Source organism: Mastigoproctus giganteus, chromosome 10, assembly GCF_048544385.1.
Source record: "Mastigoproctus giganteus isolate SK-2022 chromosome 10, ASM4854438v1, whole genome shotgun sequence".
In the NCBI taxonomy this organism is placed as follows: domain Eukaryota; kingdom Metazoa; phylum Arthropoda; class Arachnida; order Uropygi; family Thelyphonidae; genus Mastigoproctus; species Mastigoproctus giganteus.
Genome location: NC_143584.1, coordinates 2,393,217 through 2,412,625, shown reverse-complemented (window position 1 = coordinate 2,412,625; position 19,409 = coordinate 2,393,217). Strand labels below are relative to the sequence as shown.

Here is a 19,409-nt window from a genome sequence, read left to right as displayed (position 1 = left end):
ATACAAATTAACACGTGACACAGAAGCCTATGATAGATACAAGTTGATCTGTAACCAAGTTACAAAGGAGGTTAGGCGAAGGCAGATTACGAGAAATCTTTGGCAAGGGATGCAAAGAAAAACAGCAAAGAGTTCTTTACTTATGTAAACTCTAGAAGGAAGGGGATGAATCAGATTGGTCCACTTGATATCGATGGGTCAACTGTTGATGATCCTGCTCAGGTTGCTAACAAACTAAATGAACATTTTGCATCGAAATTCACACATGAGGAGTTATTTTTAGCGAGGGGAATGCCAGAGGTGTATTCAACTCTAGCAGTAAGCTAGAGAATCTTGTAATAACTGAGAGTAAAGTGGAGGAGAAATTGTTGAAGATAAACACAAGAAAGGCACCTGGGGTGGATGGGATCTATCCAGTTATATTAAAGGAGGCAACAAAGGAAGTAAGCAAACCCTTAGCCATAATTATGAGAGCTTCCTTGGACTCAGGGGAAGTACCCATGGACTGGAGATGTGCAACTGTGACCCCAATTCACAAAGGAGGATCAAAGGCTGACACAAGTAACTATAGACCTGTGAGTTTAACTTCTGTTCCCGGAAAATTAATGGAGGCACTGGTTAAAGAAGCACTGCAGGATCATCTAGACAAGACTTCAGTTATAGCTCGGACACAGCATGGTTTTGTTAAGGGGAAGTCTTGCTTGACCAATTTGATTGGATACTATGATATAGTCACAAAAGAACTGGATGCAGGGAATAACTTTGATATTATTTACTTGGATCTTAGAAATGCTTTTGATACTGTTGTACATGGAAGACTGCTGCACAAATTGGAGCAGTGTGGCATTGGAGGCAAATTGCTGCTATGGATAAAGGGGTGATTGAGGGGGAGAAAACAGAGAGTGGTAATCAATGGACACTGCTCATCGTGGACTAATGTTATTAGTGGAGTCCCTCAGGGTTCAGTATTGGGTCCATTATTGTTTTCTGTATTTATAAATGATATTGATGATGGTATATCAAGCTTAATGTCCAAGTTACCAGACGATACGAAGGTTGGCTGGGTTGTCAAGGACACTACTGACACTATGCTACTGCAACAGGATCTGGAAAGGTTGAGCAGATGGGCTGAGAGGTGGCAAATGAAGTTTAACATTGGCAAATGTAAAGAACTACATATGGGAAACAGCAACCCCAGAGCAACGTATCAACTCTGTGGTACTACACTGACAGTGGTAGAGAATGAAAGGGACCTGGGGGTGGTTGTGCAGGCAGATATGAAGTTTTCTGAGCAGTGCAGACGGGCTGCAAGAGTAGCTCATGGTGTATTGTCAATGATATATATAGGAATTTTTCTAGCAGGGATAAGGAGATGATTATTCCCTTGTATAAGGCAATGGTCAGGCCACACCTAGAGTACTGTATACAGGTCTGGAGGCCTCATTTCAAGACGGATGTAGAGCTGCTGGGACGAATACAGAAAAGGGCAACAAGATTAGTGAATGGAACAAAGGGGTGCTCTTACGAAGAAAGGCTTAAGTTTTGCAAATTACAGTGTCTGGAGACTAGGCACCAGCGAGGTGATCTGATAGAGGTGTATAAAGCCTTGAATGGTTTGAGCATGCATCAATGCTGATGGGATTCTTCCTCTTGCTCAGAATAATCACTTGAGAGGGCATGAATTCAAATTGAAGAAAGACAGATGTAGGATAGACGTGAGGAAATTTGCCTTTAGCCAGCGGGTGGTTGGTTAGTGGAACAGACTTCCATCCCTTGTCGTGGAAGTTGATAGCCTAAAAAAGTTTAAGGCTCAGCTGGACAGGTATTTCGAACGAACAGAGGGGTGAAGTGGAAGTGGTTATTTTTATTTATTTATTTATTTATTTATTTATTTATTTTTTTTGGCTGATGCTGCATAAGCTTGCTTTCTTGCATCAAATGCCTCTGCTAATGCTAATATGATGAATAGAAATCACCAATACCTCAAAGAATTGACACCAGTTCTTCGCGGTATTGTTCGTCTCCTGAGAAAAACAATCTACATATATCTGAGTTGGTGAATCAATTTGAGTGATGGATGAGTAAAGACAATGTTCTTTCTTTTAATAAAACGCGAAATTTCTTATTATTTTCCGATTTTAAGGATCATTACTCATATGATGTTCGTAAATTGGGAGTCATGTAGTCGCCACCTTAATATTTATTATTTTGGTATTTTTGGCTATCCTCATTTATTTTTTAAGTTTATTGGAAGTTACTATTATCCTTTATTTTTCTTCTCTATTTAGTGGGTCAGCCGGTACGTAGCAGTTAGGTTACCCACTGACCCGCGTGTCGTAATTAACTGATCAGCACTTGACACTGTGAATTTCAGGATCAGTTTAAAGTTTTGATAATAGTTTAATGTTTTGAGTAACTAAATTCTGTGGTTTGAATGTTTGTTCTTTACCATAGTTTTCCAGTTTCTTCTGCAGAAAAGTCTCATCTTTTATTCATTTAATTCGGTTTTTCCATTCCTCTGGAACATTTTTTTCTGTGTGGTTTTCAAAAATTACTTAATCCTGGAGATAAAATAACGGAGATTCTACGCTGTTTATCTCCAGGACTCTGTGCAAAAGTTTGGAAATTTGGTTTGTTTGGCAACAGTGAATACTGTCCAGCTGACCCGAAGAAAATGGCGGCATACTTTAAGCAAATGCATTCTTAAGTACTGAAACGGGAATTCAATGGTTTTTGCTCAAAGAAGATACCTACTGCATTTGGCGCGCGTGTGTGTGATGGACCAACAAACCAAATCAGTTGATTTGAAAGAATAGTCTGTTTTCAGACGAAAGGAAATATCATGCAGGCCAACCATCATCAAGTACGCCAGAGAGGGTTGATGCAGCTGGGAAATCTAGCTGCGAAGCCCAATAAAAATTTTGCATAAACTTTCACAATAGATGAGGAGGTCTCGTAGCATGGTAAAGAAGATTTATCAAAATCCTTCTGTATTACGTTGATGAAATGAAAAAGTAAAGAAGCAGCGCTTCATTTTTCTTTGAATTCGAATGTTTGCTTGTCATAATCTTATTGTTCATCGTCAAGCTAAAGACAAAACATAAGTAACCTATCCAGTGAAGTTAGTTTCAAAAATGTTGCCCTTTTCATTGGAACTTTATTACAAGAAAAGCAATAGTGTAATTGCAGCCCTTAGGGCATATCAAAGAAAGAAAGAAAATTGACTCCAAGGCCTGCTTGTTCCAGAAGATTGTATTAAATATTGTAAAGCATTTCGAAGGCCTAACTTCTAACCTTAGAAGTGGTCGTCCGTTAGCATCACAAGAAGTAATTCAAAAAAATTAACTAGGTGTAACGAGAGAAATCTTTCAAATATGAAGGACGCAATCCATCAGAATTGCTGAATTCGTTGGGATTCAAAATTTCTATTGGAATAATAGAAATTTTGAAGGAGAATAGAATGCCCAGTCTTATGCCCGCTTACTATACTGTATTGTGTGCGGAATTTCGAAAGTTGACCTTGGTGGTCAGATTTCGAACGAACCTCCTTTTTTTGTTAAAGAACTCCCACATAGAAAAACCGTTTCTAGATACGACCAATAAGTTTTGTTTGTTTTTTTAAGTGGCAAAATACTTCATAAGCACTCTGCATATTGATGAGTGACCCCCGCTAACCTTTTTTGCTCTTCTCTGCACCCTTTCAACTGATCCACATTATTTTTTAAATGAAGCTTCCAGACCTGTGTGTAGTACTCAAGATGCGACCTTACATTTGCCACATACAATGGGTTATTCATGTACTCCTTACCTCCCAGCTGACAAAGGCTCCACATATCATTAACAGAACCCCGTGAGCTATCCTAGCAGTCTGCACCGCTCACAGAACTTCACGTGACTTACGGTTGCACGAAATGCTTTTTTTTTTTTCATTTATGCAGAACTGATACAATGCTTTTATTAATTATTCAAGCGTTAAAAGTTTCGAATAATAGTTTCAATATAATTACATTGTATTTTGCTGTGTTAATAAAGTCATTAGGAGCAGGTCAAAGTTTAAAACTCTATACTAATCGAAGATAAGAATAATCATTTTTATTTTAACAAGGAATAAAATATTTCATACCATTGCTGTTTTACCCCCACCTCAGAAAGCCATGAGATTGTTGTCAAATAAAAGTGGCCCCAACGATGAACCTTGTGGAGTTCCCCTTATGAAAGTTATTGTTAGAGAGATCCATAATTTTGGTATGAGCGATTAGTGAGTATTAAAAATGGCAAATCTGCCCAGCCTATTATTAAATTAATTAATAATTTTAGTCTAAACGTGAATATACATATTTTGCAGCTATCCTTGCTCAATTTAAGTGCGTGTTCTCTCTAGTTTGTGCCAGTGAAAGAAAACATGATTCATATACGATTACAGTACTACTAAATTTTAACATATATTTTTATTTCAGACCAACTCAATGATTTATCTAGGTCTTGTTGAAGCAGCATAACTTGCCATTCTCCTATCCTTTGTACCATTGGCAAACTTTAACGTATTAATAAATATCAGATAGAACAAGGGAATCCTCCGTGATAGTACGGTAATTTCGCCACCTGTGACTTGTTTGAAGAGGGCTGGGTTCGAGTTTCATTGTAAACTGGAGGAATTTCTAAAGGCTTCTTCAATCTGTAGTTAGGCGGAGGGAAAAGAGCTTCCCCGTCGTTTATTTCGGATTTTTAATCCTGCGCGACATGCACTTACACTGGCATATAATACGATGGCGCTGCTGGTAGTCATTGCGTTACAAGTAAACACATGGGTTGTGTTAGGGTAGCTAAGAATAGAAACAGGTGCATGTATACCTGCGTGTACACCAATGCTAGGAGTTTGGTAAATAAATTTGATGAATTTGAGGTATTGCTCAAAACATCAAAGGCAGATATTGTTGGGATATCAGAGACGTGGTGTCACACAGATATAAGTAATGCGGAACTGGAATTTGGGGAATACAATGTGTGTAGAAAGGATAGACAGGACAGGAGGGGAGGAGGGGTTATGCTATTAATTAAGAAACACATAAAGTCCAAGGAAGTGAAGCCAGTCGACATCGATGGACAGGGCAGTGCCGAATCAGTTTGGTGTGACATAAGCATAGGGAAATCAAAATTGAGAGTAGGAGTGTGCTATAGGCCTAATGACTCTGATGAGTATAATAAGATATTGTACAGGGAAATAGAGTGGGCCAGTAAATCAGAGAGTCTTATAATGGGGGATTTTAATTTCCCAGATATTGACTGGAATTTGTGGGTTGGTCACTCGCACACTAGCAAGGCTTTTGTGGATTTATTGGATGATTGTTTTCTACACCAGCATGTTCGTGAGGCAACAAGAGGGAGCAATACTCTTGATCTGATTATCAGTAGTGACTCTTCATGCATTAAGAACCTGCAGATAAATGAACCACTAGGTGGCAGTGATCACAGTGTGTTGAAGTGGGATTTACTCAAGGAGGTAACTACCATCAGAGGTAAAGGGAAGGGTTTTTGTTTTCGTAAAGGCGACTATGATGGTCTGAGACAGTATTTAAATTCTATACAGTGGGACCAACTGATGATGTTACCAACAGCAAACTCAAAATGGGAAGCATTCAAGGAACTAATCTTGGAGGCTACCAGGCTTTACATACCAACTAAGAAATATTGTTCAAGGTTTAGGCCTAAATGGTTGTCAGATGAACTAATGAGACATGTGGCAGAGAAGAAAAATGCATGGGATACATATAAATTAATGGGTGACATGGAAGCCTATGATAGATATAAGTTGGTCTGTAACCAAGTCACAAAGGAGATTAGGCAGGCAAAGGCAGACTACGAAAAATCCTTGGCAAAGGATGCAAAGAAAAACAGAAAAGAGTTCTTTACATACTTGAACTCGAGAAGGAAAGGGATGAATCAGATTGGTCCACTGGATATTGATGGTTCAACAGTTGAGGATCCTGCTCAGGTGGCTAACAATCTAAACGAGTATTTTGCATCTACATTCACGCATGAGGAGTTATTCAGGAAGGAGAATGATGTAGGTAAAGTAAACATTGGCAGTGAGCTGGATGATTTTGTAATAACTGAGAGGAAAGTGGAGGAGAGATTGTTGAGGATAAACATAAAAAAGGCACCTGGGGTGGATGGGATCTATCCAGTTATATTAAAGGAGGCAGCAAAGGAAGTATGCAAACCCCTAGCCATAATTATGAGAGCTTCTTTGGACTCAGGAGAGGTACCCATAGACTGGAGATGTGCAAATGTAACCCCAATTCACAAAGGAGGATCAAAGGCTGACACAAGTAATTATAGACCTGTTAGTTTAACTTCTGTTCCAGGTAAATTAATGGAGGCACTGGTTAAAGAAGCACTGCAGGATCATCTAGACAAGAATTCAGTTATAGCTCAGACGCAGCATGGTTTTGTTAAGGGCAGGTCTTGCCTGACCAATTTGATTGGATACTATGATGTAGTCACAAAAGAACTGGATGCAGGGAATAACTTTGATATTATATATTTGGATCTTAGAAAGGCTTTTGATACTGTTGCACATGGAAGACTGCTGCACAAATTGGAGCAGTGTGGCATTGGAGGCAAATTGCTGCTATGGATAAGGGGATGGTTGAGTGGCAGAAGACAGAGAGTGGTAATCAATGGACACTGCTCAACGTGGACTAATGTTATTAGTGGAGTTCCTCAAGGTTCAGTGTTGGGTCCGTTGTTGTTTTCGGTGTTTATGAATGATATTGATGATGGGATATCAAGTTTAATGTCCAAGTTTGCAGATGATACAAAGGTTGGCAGGGTCGTCAAGGACACTACTGACGCTATGCTGCTGCAACAGGATCTGGAAAGGTTGAACAGATGGGCTGAGAGGTGGCAAATGAAGTTTAACATTGACAAATGTAAAGTACTGCATATGGGAAACAGTAACCCCAGAGCAACGTATCAACTCTGCGGTACCACACTGACAGTGGTGGAGAATGAAAAGGACCTGGGGGTAATTGTGCAGGGAGATATGAAGTTCTCTGAGCAGTGCAGACGAGCTGCAAGAGTAGCTCATGGTGTCTTGTCAATGATATACAGGAATTTTTCTAGCAGGGATAAGGAGGTGATTATTCCCTTGTATAAGGCAATGGTTAGGCCACATCTTGAGTACTGTTTACAGGTCTGGAGGCCTCATTTCAAGAAGGATGTAGAGCTGCTGGAACGGGTACAGAGAAGGGCAACAAGATTAGTAAATGGAACAAAGGGGTGCTCTTACGAAGAAAGGCTTAAGTTTTGCAAATTACAGAGTCTGGAGACTAGGCACCGGCGAGGTGATCTGATAGAGGTGTATAAGGCCTTGAATGGTTTGAGCATGCTCAATGCCAATGGGATTCTTCATCTTTCTCAAAATAATCACCTCAGAGGGCATAAATTCAAATTGAGGAAGGACGGATGTCGGATAGATGTGCGGAAATTTGCCTTTGGCCAGCGGGTGGTTGGTTGGTGGAACCGACTTCCATCACTTGTTGTTGAAGTTGATAGCCTAAACAAATTTAAAGCTCAACTGGACAGGTATTTCGAACGAACGGAGGGGTGAAATGGGAGAGGGTTTTTTTTTTTTTTTTTGGGCTGATGCTGAATAAGCTTGCTTTCTTGCATCGTATGCCTCTACTAATACTAATGCTAAATAGCCCATTACTAAACCGTGTATTAGCTCCGCTTTGGGGTTTATTTTTTTTTTTTTTATTTTTTTTTTTTTATTTATTTTTTTTTTTTATTTTTTTTTTTTTTTGGCCTTCATCATGGTGCTAGGTGGAGGAATATTGCTGTACTGCTGGTGCCCGAGTTTGGGTTCCTGGGTACGCAGTTACTGGCATCTGCTGGTCTTTCACTTTATGAGTGGATGCGGTTGTGTTTTTTAGAATGATCTCAAATTCGTTTTGGGATTTGAGCACAAGATAGTCGGGGTTCCCCGTAATGCATGCGTAGTTATGGCCCACCTCCGTATGATATAGATGGGCACTGTGCAGGCTTTCCAAGTGATCGCCTTCCCGGTGGCGAAGTGGCCAGAAAAAAATTAAACAATACACGGGGTTCAAACAACATTACGCACATTTCTGACCGCTTTACAGAGTTTCTTTATCACCACACTATAATGACGAATACACCACCGCTGTATTTCTTCACGACGTACATATAGCGCAGATGTGGGAAACCACAGGTGGCGCTTGACCTTAACACTTTGCACACTACGTATATCGCCGGAGCTGAACTAACGTTCTTGTGCCGCTCTACATAAGATATTGTATATGTCTACATGCCCGCTCTGGGATCGTGGTCAACTCAAAGCAGTACTGTATTTATCCAACCAAAATTATATTCTTGTTTCAATGGAAATAAATAAAACGAAGTGTTTTGTTTTCCACAGCCCATCAGGAATCCTCCTGCTGAGAAAAAGTACGTGAGATGTCCGTGCAACTGTCTTCTCATCTGCCAGGATGCCGCTCGGAGGATTGTTTGTCCACGACCACAGTGGTAAGAACCGCTTTCCGCATTGCCTTACCTTATTCTTAAATAATGCATGAAGTGTATTCGCCCTTTGAAAAAACTCTTCTGTTTAAAATACTTATTAAACTTCTCGGCACGGTGTAGAATCATCATGCTTCACCTCGGTGGGGGAATGATCTCAATGACTAGATCGCGTCAATGACACTAGGAATTTCTGTTGTGCTTTTTTTTTTTTTTTCAAGGTGGTTGAATTAGTCGGTCTCAAGTGAAATCATCCAGCAAAACATAAATCGACTACAGAAAACCACAATTTACAGACATATTACGGCGCCATATGGCTTAAGTTGCTGATGTGCCTAAAACCCGGCAACAAAAAATGAAAAAAATTTCAACGCAATTATATATTTGGATGCAGACCAAGAAAGAGAGTTAATTGTGCAAAGACATATCTTGCCATATTTGCGCCAGTATTCAAACAAGTTTAGCCATCGATGAAATGCAAAGTCACGGCAGGCACAGCTTAAAGGCAGATGGAGCTTATTAAGATACATCGTCGAGACTTAAGTCTCGACTGGTACTTACGTGGTAAAATTAGGTGGTAATAAAAAATAATGTAGATTCTGAATCAAATTTTCGCACATCTATCTTGCAACGCCCCTTTTTCAATTTAAATTTGTCCCTTTTTGTGCATCAGTCAAAAAAGAGCAACGACGGGTTCATAAATTAAAGTTTACCGAATCCATTTAAAGCCTTATAATTACGTCGATCAGGTCTCCTCGCAAGTGCCCAGCTTTTCCAAGCTCTACAAGTTGCAGAACCGAAATCTTTTGTGGTAACAGCACCTCTTCGTGGCCTCGACTAATCCGGTTGCCTTCTGTGTACCGTTTGAACGAATCCAAATCTTTTTAAAAAGGGGCCATTCCAAACCTGAATGCCATACTCAAGGTGCGGCATAACCATTGCCTTATATAACGGAATAATCACCTCCTTGTCTCTTCTAGCAAAATTCCTAAAAAAACCCATAAGGAGTTCTAGCAACTTATTTGCACCACTCACCGAAATTCATATGTAACTGCACAGTTATCCGGAGGTCTTTATCGTACTCCACTACTTTACTAACGTTAAACTATATTTATCTGCAACCTCAGGCAGTAAGTTTGATGTGCCTTCGGAAATATGGTTAATAAATCTTGAAAACAGTAGGGGACTGAGAACTGAACTCCCATCAATAATATTAGTAATCTTAATAATATAAGATTAATAACATCCTCCATATTATCGTGACTGATAATATGGCTGATGGTATAGAAATGCGCTATATAGCATGGTTTAGTGTATCCTTGTGAGGAGCCACCTGAATTAGGAATTGATGTATTGTACTATCTCTCTTTTGTTCGAGAAAAACTGCCTTTCTCAGGCTGAGGAAGACAGTTTTCGTAATCCAGCTTTAAAGCACCGGCTAAATCTCTTTTCGCTTGAAAAATAAATTCCATGAGCCTAACAACCAACGTTGTCACAGGAGTCGATCAGACGTGGAGAAGGTCAAACTTAACGCTTATTTTGTTGTTGCCGAAGAAGAGTTAATCATCAGAAAAACAGGGTCTGGTACATGTTTTTCTTTTCGTGGACTGATGGAAGCGTGTGATGGCACGCAGACTTTCATTTGCGCTACACAGTTCGCTCAAACGAAAGCCACTTGAGTGAGAAGTACAAATGACTCCAGAGGAATCCGCCAGAAAAGCAACGTGTGAAATTAGACATCAGCTCATCGCGTGCATTGCATTAAATAGATTGGCAACGTGCAGTTGGATTTTACGCTCCGAGTCATTCCTCGTATTTCCAACGCGAATATCTCCTGATTGGATGGGGAAGGAAATCTGTTATCAGTAGCGAGCCTGCGTTCAGACGTTCGTTATTTGTGAGAGCACACGGAATAAGCTGCAGAATTCAACTCGAAGCTTATTGAATAAACATCAGTGTATTAAAGCAAGCACTGAGTTGCTTTGTTTAATACCCTGGTGCTTATTCAATGTTTCTAGTTGATCTCTGAAACTGAAACCAAAAGTGTCAGTGGGGACGTGTCACCTGACCTTGACAACTCCTTGATACAGAGAGAGTGGAAAGAGAATTTTCAATTCTGAAATCTATATACAGTATTCGAAATGTTTTATTTTCATAAGGGCGTCTGTTGCGTATTGAGGCACCAGATGTCGCTTGTGGAGTTACCGTTTCCTCTTCCATAACGGGAAATGAACGTTGCTAAGCGCTTTTCTAGAGAGCTCGCTATTTAGGCCTTCCTGGACTGGAAGCCACTTGCAAACTCAGTTCCATTATTGCTCCTAAAAATTAATAATTCGCCGCATAATTTTAATGACGAGTCGAAGTGCGTAATTCACCACACGATGCGAATTAGCTGCGAATGCCAAACGCCACTGGGCTCCCTTTACAAAATGAAAGAGATCTCGACATGGTTTAATTAGCTCCTTCCTGCAGGCCATTTCCCCGATTGGTAGATTGCAGGAGCGAATTAAAAAGGCTTTCAATTATGGAATGTCACCACCAATCTCGTTGTAATGATTATGACCCCTGCGATGCCGCGGCGAGTACACGAAATTCCAGTGGGAAGTGTAAATATGCCACGTAGAGAAATATGCCTCTGTCTTTTAGCTCAACGAGAGCCACATTTCGGGGCATTAATTCCGAAATTTTCAAAAATGGATGGGAAATTCGAAACAAAATATCCCCCGTCCTCTCTCACGTGTACAAGATGGATGTGAAGTAAGAGCCCTGTAGGGCTTAAGTTGGTTTTATTCATTTTCCTGCTCACGTGCACTGCGCAGATGGTGAATTTTTAACCATATCTTACCATAACTCTGTCAAACTAACTTGCCTTAGTGGCGTAAACCTTTCCAACTGAAATGTATTTTTTTATTTCCCTCAGCAAACGAAACTTAGAGGTTGCGATGACCGAACCTCGAGGCTTCGACCAGACCTTCTCTCGGTTACCAGGAATGTGCCGTGTGGTGTGTGCCCATTGCAACGCTTCTTTCATCGTAAGTACCATTCGAATTTTCTTTATTTACAATTGCCATAAGTCGAATTCTTGTGAAAATTGAGGGCCAATCTTCTCCATATTAGAAGATTCCTTGTTCCCGCCCGATACTTGCTTCACATTTTCAAAGAAAACTTGCATTCACCACCTAGCTAGTAGTATGATAAATATAACCATATTTCCACATCGTGTGGAAAAAGGCCTCGTTCGAATCCCGTCTTGATGAGAGGAACTTTTACAACGTGTCACACTTTAGTCGTCACGTTGTAAAAAGTCCAAATATATATTAGTTACAAAACTGCCAACGAAGGAGAATCTGCTGGAAGAGTATCGTTGGGATGAACTGCCTTCTGTGAAGATTGAGATGTTCAGTATGGCGAAAAGTTTACATATGTTGCAAGCGCAGCATGCTTTAATTTTCTGTAAATCCACACCGAACAAAAACACGTGAACAGTGAAAAGGTAGTTCATTTATTTATTTTATTATTTTTTTTTTTATTTATTAAATCGGTTTATTGCTCTGCTCAAGAGCCACCCCCTGGACAGCAGTAAGCTGGGGGTTTGTATTTACATTCAGAGGATTAGAATGCGGAGGTTATATTTAGAGGAAACAAACCTGAAAGGTACACAACGTACAGTGTTTATCATTGTGCAATACAGAAGTGTCCCAAATTAAAAGGATCTTATTTTTCCAAACGTGCTGTAAATTACAAATCATGAGAAATATGTACAAAAATATAAAGAATTGAGGCAGTCCATCACCGGTTGTTGCCCGCGGTATTTCTTCTATCTTGACTGTCTTAGTGCTCACAGTCAGGCGACTTTGGAGTGATAGATGCTAAGAGAGGGGACCAGTGACGGCTTCACTTTATTTTAAATTTATCGGTCATGGGAAGCATTGTCGTTGCAATTTTCCTTCTGGTGCCCTCCCATAGGTGTAAGTTTGTATATTTGTCCGTTAGCTTCTGGCGTCTGTACATATGCTGCTCGCATAATTTTTCCAGGTCGATTGCTAGGTTGTTGATCAAATCTACCGTGTTTCCTGGGAACATGCGTCTCAAGCCTTTCAGGTTGTTGAAACTGATTCTGAGTGGGAGCCTTGGGTCCACTTTATATCTTCCGGCAATGTGGGGAGTTTTTATCAGATCAGTGATGTCAGGAGCGTCGCGTCCTCCTGTCATTAATCTGGCACGTGTAAGAAGGTTTGCTGCCACAATCTATTGCTCCCACGGGATGACTTCGAGATTTATGTAGAGTTGAGCCCTAGAAATGGTGTACTGGTTGCAAGACCGCCAGTTGAGCAATTTCAGGAGCCAGTATTCCAGGCCGAGGAACTTCTTGAAGTGTGTTCTGGGAGCAGAGGACACACGGTTGCTGCATAGAGAGGTATGGGATAGAGACATCGGACAACATATTTCTTTACCAGTTCGGTAAAGAAATATGTTTGTCATGAATTCCCGTTAGTTCCTGTCGGATTGCCCTCATAGCAGAGTACATTTTGGTTTTTGTGTTCAGGAGGTGAACGTGGAATGTCAGCCCCTCGTCCCATACTAATCCGAGATCCTTGTGTGCTTTAACCTTCTGAATGGGTGATCCATTTATGGAAAGATTGATATCATTAAGTGATTTCTTCCAGGTGAAAGACATTTGAGCTGTCTTTGCATGCTCAATCTGCAATCCGATTGAGGTCAGATATTGTTGAAGGTTATGAATATTTTTACTTGCCCGCAAGGTTAGTGCTAAGAACCTGAGTTTGTTCAGAAGATGTGATGTAAAGTTTCAGGTCACCAGCGTATGATTGAAAGTCGATTTGGGATGACAGGAAGAGCTCCAGCGCTGCGGCAAATAGAGTTGATGACAGGACTCCCATTTGTGGGACATCCCTAGTAGTAATGCAAATTGTCCGAAAGCTGCGATATGAGATGTCTATGCTCCAGGATTTATTTAATGATGCTGAGAGTTCTTCCTGCCTGTGATGTTGACGTAATGCTGGAGAATGGAGATTACAGCTGTTTTGTCATAGGCTGCTTTTATGTAAAAAAAAAAAAAAAAAAAAAAAAAGACATCAAGCTGTGTCCTGTTGTTGAGGGGATTCTGGTAAGGGTGTCCAGGAGGTTGCTATTAGTAGATCTCCCCTTAATCACGGTGTGGAGGTACGGGAGTCTGTGATTGAAACAGTGGTTTGCATTGGTGGGCTGGATTGCTTTCTCGAATATCTTGAGGAACCCACAGCTGATGGCAGTAGGCCTGAAATCTTGAGGCCGCTTGTGGTCCTTGCATTTGGAGACTGGCCGAACAAAGTATGTGTTCCAGATCTTTCGAATCTCTCCACTTTCTAGGATTTTATTGAAAATATGGACTAGGAGGTCTATAATATATGAACTACAGATTTTCATTAGAAACACAGGAAACCAGTCAGGATCCACTACAGCTTTCAGCGAAAGATTTTTTGACAATCTCCATCAGATGGCTCGGGTTATGGTTAGAAGTGATATTGCAGTTTTGCAGGGAGGGCCAAAAGGTGTAACAGGGGGTTGTGCATGCGACTAGTCGATCTGTCGAAAAGTGAGCTCAGTCCATTCCTTAAATATTTTTTTCTTTCATAGTGATTTGCTTGTGGCTCTGTTTCTGGAGTCTTTTCAGCTTATCCAGGGCACGTTGGTTGCAGACAAGCCGTTTCTGTCTTAAGAAGAGAGCCCTTGCCTTTTTATAGGCGCTGAAGTCTTCGGCATCAGCTGATTTTTCTCCATCGTCGGCAGGCCTTCTGCTTCTGGAGGAAAGTTTGTTTGATTGTTGGATTAGCATTAGTACCACAGAGTTGATACGTTGCTCTGGGGTTGCTGTTTCCCATGTGTAGTACTTTACATTTGTCAATGTTAAACTTCATTTGCCACCTCTCAGCCCATCTGCTCAACCTTTCCAGATTCTGTTGCAGCAGCATAGTGTCAGTAGTGTCCTTGACAACCCTGCCAACCTTTGTATCATCTGCAAACTTGGACATTAAGCTTGATATACCATCATCAGTATCATTTATAAATACAGAAAACAATAATGGATCCAACACTGAGCCCTGAGGGACTCCACTAATAACATTAGTCCACGATGAGCAGTGTCCATTGATTACCACTCTCTGTCTTCTCCCCCTCAACCACCCCTTTATCCATAGCAGCAATTTGCCTCCAATGTCACATTGCTCCAATTTGTGTCGCAGTCTTCCATGTGCAACAGTATCAAAAGCCTTTCTAAGATCCAAGTATATAATATCAAAGTTATTCCCTGCATCCAGCTCTTTTGTGACTGCATCATAGTATCCAATCACGTTGGTCAGGCAAGACTTCCCCTTAACAAAACCATGCTGTGTCTGAGCTATGAAGTCTTGTCTAAATAATCCTGCAGTGCTTCTTTAACCAGTGCCTCCATTAATTTTCCTGGAACAGAAGTTAAGCTCACAGGTCTATAATTACTTGTGTCAGCCTTTGATCCTCCTTTGTGAATTGGGGTCACATTTGCACATTTCCAGTCTATGGGTACCTCCCCTGAGTCCAAGGAAGCTCTCATAATTATGGCTAAGGGTTTGCTTGCTTCCTTTGCTGCCTCCTTTAATATAACTGGATAGATCCCATCCACCCCGGGTGCCTTTCTTGTGTTTATCTTCAACAGTTTCTCCTCCACTTTACTCCCAGTTATTTCAAGATTCTGTAGCTTACTCCTAGAGTTGAATACACCTCTGGCATTCCCCTTGCTGAATAACTCCTCATGTGTGAATGTCGATGCAAAATATTCATTTAGTTTGTTGGCTACCTGAGCAGGATCATCAACACTTGACCCATCAATATCAAGTGGACCATTCTGATTCATCCCCTTCCTTCTAGAGTTTACATAAGTAAAGAACTCTTTGCTGTTTTTCTTTGCATCCCTTGCCAAGGATTTCTCGTAATCTGCCTTCGCCTGCCTAACCTCCTTTGTAACTTGGTTGCATATCAACTTGTATCTATCATAGGCTTCTGTGTCATGTGTTAATTTGTAAGTATCCCATGCATTTTTCTTCTCTGCCATATGTCTCATTAGTTCATCTGACATCCATTTTGGCCTAAACCTTGAACAATATTTCTTAGTTGTTATGTAAAGCCTAGTAGCTTCCAAGATAAGTTCTTTGAATGCTTTCCATTTTGAATTTGCTGTTGGTAACATCATCAGTTGGTCCCAGTGTATAGAATTTAAATACTGTCTCAGTCCATCGTAGTCACCTTTACAGAAGCAATAACCCTTCCCTTTACCCCTAATGGTAGTTACCTCTTTGAGTAAATCCCACTTCAGCACACTGTGATCACTGCCACCTAGTGGTTCATTTATCTGCAGATTCTTAATGCATAATCAAATCAAGAGTATTACTCCCTCTAGTTGCCTCCCGAACATGCTGATGTAGAAAACAATCATCCAATAAATCCACAAAAGCCTTGCTAGTGTGTGAGTGACCAGCCCACAAATTCCAGTCAATATCTGGGAAATTAAAATCTCCCATTATAAGACTCTCTGATTTACTGGCCCACTCTATTTCCCTGTACAGTTTCTTATTATACTCATTAGAGTCATTATATTAGGCCTATAGCACACTCCTACTCTCAATTTTGATCTCCCAATGCTTATGTCACACCAAACTGACTCAACACTGCACTGTCCAGCGATGTCGACTGGCTTCACTTCCTTTTATGTGTTTTTATGTGTTTCTTAACTAATAGCATAACCCCTCCCCCCTTCCTATCCTTTCTGTAGACGTTGTACTCCCCAAATTGCAGTTCTGCATCCCTTATATCTGTGTGACACCACGTCTCTGATATCCCAACAATATCTGCCTTTGATGTTTTGAGCAATACCTCAAATTCATCAAATTTATCAATACGAAATTTTTAGAAATCTTCAAGTACCGTGTTAATAGACTAGAAAAGAATAGCGAAAGCTTAAAAAGCGGTACTCACCTTGAAATTAATCTGCGATGGTTTACTTAGGTAGCGTGGTTAATGTTTACGTTGAATTGTTAAATTGAAAAATTAAAAGGGAGGGAAGTAAGTAAAGGTTGACTGAGTTAAATGGGCGCAAGGAAACAGAAGTGTTCACATCCAATCCTTGGTTGTCGTCGAAATAAAAAAAAGAAGAAGAATAATTAAAAACTATGTAAGTGAATCCGGTGAAGCCAATAGTCTTTACGAGGACTTTCGTTAGTTAAAGAACGTCTTCAGTTTATTTTTTATTCTTAAAATACCATACGCGTTCTCTCCCCACACATTGCCAACTGAAGACGTTCTTTAACTAACGAAAGTCCTCGTAAAGACTATTGGCTTCACCGGATTCACTTACATAGTTTTTAATTATTCTTCTTCTTTTTTTTTATTTCGACGACAACCAAGGATTGGATGTGTACACTTCTGTTTCCTTGCGCCCATTTAACTCAGTCAACCTTTACTTACTTCCCTCCCTTTTAATTTTTCAATTTAACAATTCAACGTAAACATTAACCACGCTACCTAAGTAAACCATCGCAGATTAATTTCAAAGTGAGTACTTTTTTTCAAATTTATTTACTAAACTCCTAGCATTGGTGTACACGCAAGTATACCTGCACCTGTTTCTATTCTTAGCTACCCTAACACAACCCATGTGTTTACTTGTACCGCAATGGCTCCCAGCAGTCTCTGAAATACCATGCATCTTGTTTTTCAGGCTTCTGCTCATTCTAATAGAAGCAGTGCAAGAATCTCTTTCACCTCTGCCAGTGGCTACTGTCAATCTATTGGTCTTTGTCTCCCCCCAAGCTAGCAGTTTTCCGACCCACCTAACACTGCCTCGATAGCATCAGCAAATATTCTTGCACCCTTTCTATTTAAATAGAAAGGGTGCAAGATTAAACAATATAGAGGTTCTGGAAGTGATGCTTATTTCTTTTGCAACCCCCCTTTGGCTGTTCCATAAAGCTCTTCGGCTGAGTGGCTTAGGGCTAAGTCAGGAGGGACGGTAAACAGGTGTGTCCAGTTGAATTCTCTGAGACTTCTAAGGATGATTTCTGGTTTCAGGATTTTTTTTTGTAAAGATTAGTTCTCTCTCGGGTTGGTCTTCTTTCCTGGGCAAGTGAAGATTGCGGTTTTTTTGTTAGGCGATTTCACATGTGATAGGATTGTGGTCAGAGTAGAATTTAAAAGAAGATGTGATCATAGAGATGCTGTCAAGATTATGGAATAAAAGGTAGAGTTTGCTATTACCTCTGGTTGGACTGTAATAATTTGCACGAGGCCCAAGGAAGCAAATATGGCGTCGAGTTCTTTCCTAGCTTCTTCATGGCGTGGTCTTGGCATGTTGAAGTCGCCTGTCACGATGGTTTTGATTCTTGTTTCCAAGTTTGTGTCTATCCAGTTCTGTAGCTCCGCTCTTGAACCTTCAGTATGATCTTGGGGGAAAATATATTACACAGACTTGAATCTGGTAATATATTTTTGAAACTGGAAAGAGCTTCAAAGTTGTTTTCGGCTGGTTTTAATTTTAGTGGATTAAGAGTGTTTTCCGAAGACCAGAGCAGCTCCACATCCTCTTCTTAAGTCTCTGGAATTCTCTAGAGAGCTATACTTTGTCGGCTGCGTGAGTGTATCTAGGTGATTGTTCTTGGGTAACCATGTTTCTGTAATGCATATGATTTCATATTCTCCCATGAGGAGCAGGGATTGAAGTGTATTTAGTTTGTTGGTGAGACTTCTGATGTTCTGGATGAAGCAACTGAGCTGAGCATTTCGGGTTCATATATTCCTGGTCTGTTGGTTGCTGTGTCGAATGGTTGGTTTTCGTTGGTGGAGAAATTGTTTCTATGAACCCTGTCAATGAATGGTTTAACTAGGGTTTGTGTCGGCCAGATTTTGGGATCTTGAATTATACTTTGTTTATCTGGAAGACAGTAGATGACAAATGAGGTATAAACAGGGCGCCTTGTTTTGATGGGTTTCACTTCTACCTGTGCTGCGAAGTCTGTAACCAACATAGTCTTGATGTTTTCGCTGGTTATAGCTGAGCTCAATCTTGAGACGAAAATTTTTCTTCGAGTTGGGACAGCCGTGATATTATAAATGGAAGACAGGCGTTGTGAGTGTTTATCTCTACGAGGTTTCGATGGTCTGGTGAATATTCATTTGCGTGAGGAATATAGATGCCTGGGTCAATTAATTGGACCACACCAGATGATTGCTGGTTGAACCACCTGACAACGAGGCGGGAGGTTTAACTACTGATCCCGAAGTTAACCTGTCCTGCTTTTTCGGATGCATCTGTACCACCTTAGCATATGTTGTTTGGTGGGAGGGCTTGAAGGGCCACCGCGGTTGTTATTTTGAAAGCTTAGTTATTGTGTGCTTTGACTAATGATAGTGATAGTGCCACTAAATAGAGAAGTAAACCAAAATTATTTCATGCAAATCGATGTATAAGTGTTACTCGTAAGTTTAATTTCATGCAGATTAGTATATGAGTAGTCGTCATTAAAAAAAAAAAAAAAGAACGAATCAAATCAGTAATTGCAGACCCATATTCCAACAGAATAAAGACTACTCCAGGCTTTCGGTGGTTGAAAAACAACGTGGATTTACAACAAGAAAATCAGCTTGGTGCAGCCTATCTCGATATTAATAGTTTTTAAAGACAGGATTCATGACAGTTGCAATATAAAATAACATAATGGCAAGCTCTTTTGATGAATTTTTTAAGTGTTCTGATGCCTTTGTTATACATCTTTGGCATTCGAACACTTAAAAACTTCATCAAAAGTGCTTGCCATATTGCGACATTCGGCCTGGAGACC

General features: G+C 40.4%; 1 protein-coding gene across 2 annotated transcripts in view; it reads left to right on the top strand.

Annotated features, from left to right (window-relative positions):
- LOC150078631 (type I phosphatidylinositol 4,5-bisphosphate 4-phosphatase-A-like) overlaps window positions 1-19,409 on the top strand; it is a 62,067-nt gene that overhangs the window by 23,276 nt on the left and 19,382 nt on the right. For both annotated transcript variants that reach the window (XM_090382820.1, XM_090382821.1), the window contains exons 3-4: window positions 8,444-8,550; window positions 11,465-11,576. In XM_090382820.1, the coding sequence (XP_090238946.1) occupies window positions 8,444-8,550; window positions 11,465-11,576 (219 nt within the window). The remainder of the gene's footprint in view (window positions 1-8,443; window positions 8,551-11,464; window positions 11,577-19,409) is intronic.